This window comes from Sceloporus undulatus, chromosome 2 (assembly GCF_019175285.1).
Source record: "Sceloporus undulatus isolate JIND9_A2432 ecotype Alabama chromosome 2, SceUnd_v1.1, whole genome shotgun sequence".
Lineage (NCBI taxonomy): Eukaryota > Metazoa > Chordata > Lepidosauria > Squamata > Phrynosomatidae > Sceloporus > Sceloporus undulatus.
The window spans coordinates 170,329,809-170,337,120 of NC_056523.1; the positions used below are offsets into that span (position 1 = coordinate 170,329,809).

Here is a 7,312-nt window from a genome sequence, read left to right on the forward strand (position 1 = left end):
TGCCCAGAGATTCTGGAAGTTTCCGAGTTTGCTGCGCATGCGCAGAAATAACCCATTTGTGTGAATTCGCAGATGACCACTCGAAGAAACACAGTTACAGGTGAGCAACCTGTCCTTCCAACATGGCCGTGGGCAACATATTGAAACGTGCCAGAGTTAGAGCCCTTCTAAACTTCGGGAGGGTAACATGGAACAGATATGTTGCTGGGGAGGGGACCAAAACTTGAACACTGAACATGACATATTTTGAAAGGGAAGTGGAGTCCATGTATCTTTCTGCTTCTAGGATTTTTTGTTTAATGGTAGATTTAGCTCTATCGGCATCGAGCTTTAAAATTTCATTTTTATTGAGACCAAGCTCATTTAATTTCTTAAGAAGGGAAATTTCCCAAGAGGATTTAAAGGAATCCAAGAAAATTAAATTTGTCAGACCTCCAGAAGTTTTATGCAATTTTTGCCAATAGGTGAGTACAGTATACTAATCCACAGACTAGATTCTATTTTAATAGTCCCAGCCTCCCTTCTAAGAACAGCGTTCGGAACACAATGGGCAACCTGAAAGATTCTCCTAAGGAACTTAGTTTGCGCACATTCAATTACATTTATGTTACTATATGGTCCCAATTGGGCTCCGTATAGCACTTGAGGGCGAACCTTGGCATTAAACAGTTTGATTGCGGCCGGAATAAACTGAGCACCTTTAGTGAAAAAAAATCTTAAAATAGCCGTTATAGTTCTTTGGGCATTACTGACGACAAGTTCTGAATGGGCTGTTCTCCTACCAGAGGTATGAAATACAATCCCTAGATATTTGAAAGTCTTAACCTGCTCTATGTGTTGTCTTACTATATTTGATTGATATCTATATTCCCCCACTTCAAGGCCGTGCTAAGATAGAAAGTGTATGGAACAAGCTTAATTCTTTTGCTAAAGATTTGATGTTTGTTTATACAGGGTTTGTAGTAACATTTCCTTTCATTTCCTTGCTTGTTTGCTTCCTTGCTCTCCTGCTCCTCATTTTTCACTATGCTTTTGTGTGTTAATTTATAAATCTCTGCTCTGTTTATGTGCAAAGCTCTGTTTTGTTTATATATAAATATCTTGTTTTGTGTGTGCTCTTTGAGATTTGTTTAATAACATGTTTATCTGAAGAAAAGCCAGGTTGTTTGATCTGTTGCACAACTGTACAGATGTAGTTATGTGTAAGGGATCCTTCTTGGGTTGCTAAATCAGTGGGTCAAGAGACTTTGCTGTTTTTTAAAAATCGGTAACCCAGCTATGAATTTCTTTCACCTTTCAGTATGGATTCAATCTGGTCATGTCACATCCCCATGCTGTTAATGAGATTGCCCTCAGCTTGAATAATAAGAACCCCAGGTAAGTTGACTGTGTACTTAGGTATCCCCACAGAAGTGTGGATTCCATGATCTCTAAAGGTAGTTTGCTGGTGGTCCCATTTCACAACCCTTAAGATTTGTTACAGACTGGATTCCAACAGTATTGCAAATTTAAGCCTGTTTCAAGACTCTCTGGCTCTTATTAGTCTTCTTCTACCCAAGAATTTTGAGGAATTTAGTTCTATGATGAGCCTAGGAATTCACAAGATTCTCAAAATACATTATCCATGATTTTTTATGTTAGGAATCCATGGCTGGAGACAAACTACAGGCCCTATCTAGACGGGCCTTTGCGGCGCCCCCGTCACGTGCTAGGGGTTGGCCGAGGGCACACTGCCCATATTGGCCTCACCCCTAGGGTGTCAAAATGGTGGCGCTCTATACACACGGACACTTAGCGTCCACACGTCACACCCCCATAAGGATGTCACAATTGCGCCATTGGCGCACTGTGACATCCTTATGGCACTGCAGAAAGAACCTGCTTTTTCTGGGTTCTTTTTGCTGCGCAAAGGAGCCGCACGGTTTGTCCACTGTGGTTCCCTCGCGCAGCAAAACAAGGCGTGGGCAGACTGCCCTTTTTGGGCGGTCTGTATAGTGCCATAGTTTTTATTAGGTAATTTTTTTTATTTATTTATTTTATAGACCGCTATTCCGCAATGATCATAGCGGTGTACAGTAAAATTGCAATAAAATACAAAAAATTGCAAGCCCTCTCTCCCCCTCAAGATGGTGGTTGGAGGAGGGCTCTTTTTCTTCCAGGCCAGGCCTCTCTCCCCCTCAAGATGGTGGTTGGAGGAGGGCTCTTTGTCTTCCAGGCCAGGCCTCTCTCCCCCTCAAGATGGTGGTTGGAGGAAGGCTCTTTGTCTTCCAGGCCAGGCCTCTCTCCCCCTCAAAATGGTGGTTGGAGGATTGAAAGTGATTTGAAAGAAAGCATCATTTTCCATATGGTACATGTTAATTTCTTTTATCCCATTGTTTTTCAAACACTTGCAAATGTGTATAGCTGTAATGAAAGCGAGATAAGTTTAAACCCCATTACAGGGATCCCTGTTTTCAAATTGCTTTCAACTCTGGGGGGGGGGGACCCAGCATGGCTTGTATCCAGCTAGTGAATCTGTTTCAAACAGGTTTTAATTAATACAACAGATGTCCACTTGGACAAGTTTCTCCTGTTTCCTTTCATTGTTTCATCTAGCTGAAATCTCTGCATAATAGAGTCAGAAATATTGCCTGGTCCATGTGGTTGATATAAAAGGCATTAATCACCTGCAGCATCCAAATCTGTCATTGCAAAGTTACTGTTGTATATCTTTTGCAAAAAATGATGAATGGGCCACTAGTGCTTGGCACTAAATTAAGAATGACTACACAGAGAGAGAGAATGAGGAAGGGAGGGAGCGAAAGAACACAAAACAAGCAAATTACTGAGCCATCTCCACAGGGTCTCTTGGTATGCTTTGCAAAAGAATGTTTATCATGTGAATGGCAAAATATAACTTCTCTATATCCTAGGAAATGTTTCTTCTCGCAGAGCTGTTTTTGATTTGTATATTGTTATTGGCTCTTCCTCAACGTCAGGATACTAAGGACTTTATCACACTAGGCTTGAAAAATGGGATCAGAGCAGGAAAGCAGCATCTGTGGCTCTACCTTTTCACATGATGCCATATCTGTCCAGTCGCTGGTCTGTTCTCCATCCACTGCTGGAGCACTCCTTCTCATTGATGGGCAAAACCCATCAATGCTTTCCAGTAACACTGCTTTTCCAGTATTGATCCATGTGTGATAGGTTCCCCCTGAAACATTTCCAATATGCAGGCAGTTACTTGGTGTGAATGGGCATGAACAGGCAAGTCCAGCTCCACCAGGGCTAGCCTGAAGAAGAAGAGCCCTCCCTCCAGTCCATCTGCCTTGGTCCAGGCCTCAGAGGGAGAGAATAACCACTGGACCTCATTCCCTTTCCCACCACCATTCCTTTCTCCTTTTGTGTCGTGTCTTTTAGATTGTAAGCCTGAGGGCAGGAAACGGTCTAATTAAAAATAATAATTGTAAGCCGCTCTGATAGCCTTTAGGGCTGAAGGGCAGGGTATAAATATCATAAATAAATAGAAATAAATAAATGATTATACACCTCTCCCCTCCCCTCACTATTCTCATGCAGGCTGCTTTTCTTTTCTTTTCTTTTTTGGGTTTAGCAAAATTGTGCTAAAAATAAAAGTAAGTAAAAATACAGACTGAAAGGCATGTTGGGGAGGAGTTAGGGCAGGGAAGCAGGGTAATGAGGGCTGGTATGAAGAAGGCAGAGGCAAAGACAGAAGCTGCACCATCTCACTTTTGAAGAGCTGTGTGATAATGATTGTTCCCAAGCTGGTATGCTTGCATTTGTTAGATTAATGGGATTTTGTGGTGCCTTACGAGCCTAGGATATAGTTGTAATTCAGCATTTCAGAACTAAGCACATAATAGCAGACTGGAGCTTTTCTAGATCAAGCCAAGGCCCAAAACAGATGAGCAGGAAAGAGCACCTTCCAGCTGCTTTGGGGGCGAGGAGTGCAGATGACGCATGCCCCCAGAGCAGCTGGAAGCATCATGGAGAGTGCACCCAGCTGGGAATAGTCAGTACAAAAAGGAGTGGGGACAGTCTGCTCTTTGCTGGTGTCCCATTTGGGACTGTGGCGGCAGCCCAGCTCAGGAATGGGACCATGTGATTGTTGATCCAGGCAGGAACAGCCTCTGGCCACTCTTTTTGCTCTATCTGCATGACCTCCAAGAGTCCACATAATTAAACATTTTGTATTCAAAAGAATTTGGGAAAGTTCCTTTTCAGACTACAGCTCCTAGGATACCCAAACTAGTGTGGATAGTCCTGCTGCTGGTGGAATTCTGGGAAATGTAGGCCAAAAAAGTAGTGTTTCCAAATTCTGGTGTTCAACCAAATGCCTCTGGGCACTCCCAAGATCTTGTGTTGTTTCATCTTGGTGTTTGGTAGTCAGGGTGAATTTTCTCTGGAAGGGCCATTTATTTATCATGGCAACCAGAAGTCTGATGAACCATAAATGTATCTTTTAAAAAACATACACGTCTAACTTGGAGGCCATCATTGCCTAGACCTTGGAAAGGGTTCTTCTTAATATTCGTATGGTCATTATTCGGAAAACTGTAGTAACTTTTCCAAGCTCTGACATCACTCCACGTTGTGATAGTTAGTAAATTCCACAAGTAAAGAAACGATGAACTTGGGCTTTCTAAATGCTATTGAATTCCAAATCTCATCAGCTCCAGGCAGAAGATACTAGTTTGTGTGGGCAGCTTCCATCAGCAGGCCTCAACTACTCACCAGGTCATGGCCAAAGTACATGGTACTGTAGAGTGTGACTTCCATGGTTAGGGTTATTAGTTGACACCTCTGTGTCCTGGACCAAAAACAAAATAAGGCAGTAACAGTCTTCCATCTGAAGCAAAGTCACAAAAATAGCATAATGGGTAGGAGGTGTGACAATTGCTACAGTTTTTAGTGAAATAACCCATTTACTATTTCCTGAAACAATTTATGGAATGAAGCACATTTTTCTTTCAGTTTTAAAAATTTGCAGAATTTTGCCGTTCTTAACTGCAGACATGTACACAAATTTGGGTTGCAAATGTTTATTTCTTACGCTCATGCAGGGGCAAATAACTGCAGTAATTTTCTGTAGGTGAAAACAAGCATTCCTCTGCAGTATTCTCTCCATATTTAAGCATCCTGAAATGCTGCAGAGGAATTATTCTGCATAGAAAAACACTTGGGGTGTTTTGTTTTGTTTTTTGTTTTTGTTTTTGCAGAAAAATCTGTTTTCTATGCAGAAAAATTTGCAGAAAAAAATGTTCTGTGTAGAGAAATTATTCCTGCACAAAGACTAGTGTTTTCTGTACAGAAAACAGGAGGCATGGAGCGGACAGGTTTTTGTGGAAAGAAAAAGCCATGTGTTCTTCTAGGCAGAACAATTCAACCTCATCACATTCTAGAACATAAACTGGAGTAGATTTAGAACTTGAATGTATGGAAGACTGACACAGACCAACACAAGTTAATCTGCCCCGAGTAATGGACATAGTAATATTGCACCATCCTCAATATGACATCCCTTCAAAATTTAAACATGACTATCATGTCATCTCTTAACCTTCTCTTCTGCAGGCTAACCATACCTGAGTTCCCTAAGCCACTCTTCATAGGGCATGGTTTCCAGAGCAGCAGAGGCAAAGACACTAAATTAAATAAGTCCTATGCCACAAATGCACCTGTCTTTTGTGATAACCCAGCCTAGTGGTTTTATCTGAGGAGCAGTTTCCTTCATTTTTCCAGAGCTTGAAAAATTACTCTATAAATTAATTAGTTATAGGTGTAGTTGTAAGGACTTCAAAAGTATTTAGAGATTATTATGGTTTTAATTTAAAAAAATATTTCTTGTCTCTTAAAGTAACAACTATTGTTGTTTAAGTTACTTTAAAAGAAAAAAAACACTGAATGTACAGAGCCTCTAGCCCGAGGAACAACTGTCCTCCTCGTTCATCTTCTCATCTCTTCAGCATCCACAATAGAGCACTGTTGGGCCATGTAATATGCCTCCCCCAGACATTGAGTGAGGCCTCCCACCCGAACTATAAGTAACTAACAAGCTACAGGTGCACTGTAGAAAGAATAAAGTTACTCCTGTTGAGTTACACTGAAGTGTAATTTAGTTATACTTTATTTACTGAGGAAAGGAATTAGTCACAAAGAACTAATTGTTTGTAACTATGTACTAGTAAGTATGACCTTTTCAGTAGCTGTTGTCATTGACAGCTCAGGGGGGATGCGACAGTCAGGAGCACTTGCTACCAGCTTCAGCTGATACGCCAGCTGCGCCCCTTCCTGGAGCCAGGGGACCTTGAAACAGTAGTACATGCACTGGTAACCTCTCAATTGGACTTCTGTAATGCGCTTTACTTGGGACTACCTCTGTGCCAAGTTCAGAAACTCCAGATGGTACAAAACATGGCAGCAAAACTAATCACAGGTACTTCCCAGAAGGATCATATAACACCTATTCTGAAGTCCCTTCATTGGCTGCCAATCAGTTTCCGGGCAAGGTACAAAGTGTTGGGGATTACCTTTAAAGCCCTACATGGCATGGGTCCAGAATACGTAAGGGAACACCTTCTTCTGTACTGTCCATCCTGCACATTGAGGTCCTCAAGTAAGGGGAAAAAAGCTAGGCTAACGTCTGTCACCCAAAGGTCCTTCTCTACTGCTGTGCCGAAGTTGTGGAATGACCTGCCGGAAGAGATCCGCCATATCTCCACTCTTACAGACTTCAAAAAGGTACTTAAGACGGATCTCTTCCAGCAAGCCTTCCCAACCTAGCTAACTCTAGCTTCCTCCCTTGTGTAGGTTTATGAATATGCTCTCAATTTTCTGATGTATGTCTCTCCGCCTGTCAAATTGCTTTTAATTTTAACCTAATGCTGTATTGCATTTTATTGTTTTTAAACTCTGATTGTTTAATTCTAGTAATATTGGGAAGGAACCATTTAGTATTTTATTGGCCTGTTACAGACTGGCAAAATAAAGCTGCTTCGGGTCTCTTTGGAGGTATGCTGTTTAAATGATGCATGGGTCCTAAGAGTCCAGAGGTTGCGCCAAAGCCACACTCCATTCCTAAGCACTGGAGTGCAGCTTTGGTGCAGCTTCCGGATTCTTCGGATGCATGCATCCTTTAAACAGCATGCCTCCAAAAAGACCCGAAGCAGCTTTATTTTGGCAGTCTGTAACAGGCCATTGTAATGTATTTTTACTGTTGTAACCCACCCAGATTCCTAGTGATTGGACGGGCTATAAATTTATTATTATTATTATTATTATTATTATTATTATTATTATTATTATTATT

The 7,312-nt window shown here is 41.5% G+C and overlaps 1 protein-coding gene across 8 annotated transcripts in view; it reads left to right on the forward strand.

The window, feature by feature from the left end:
* The window catches only part of FMNL3 (formin like 3), a 160,626-nt gene that overhangs the window by 106,258 nt on the left and 47,056 nt on the right, over positions 1-7,312 (forward strand). For all 8 annotated transcript variants that reach the window (XM_042449794.1, XM_042449795.1, XM_042449796.1 and 5 more), the window contains one exon: positions 1,301-1,377. In XM_042449794.1, coding sequence (XP_042305728.1) covers positions 1,301-1,377 — 77 coding nt within the window. The remainder of the gene's footprint in view (positions 1-1,300; positions 1,378-7,312) is intronic.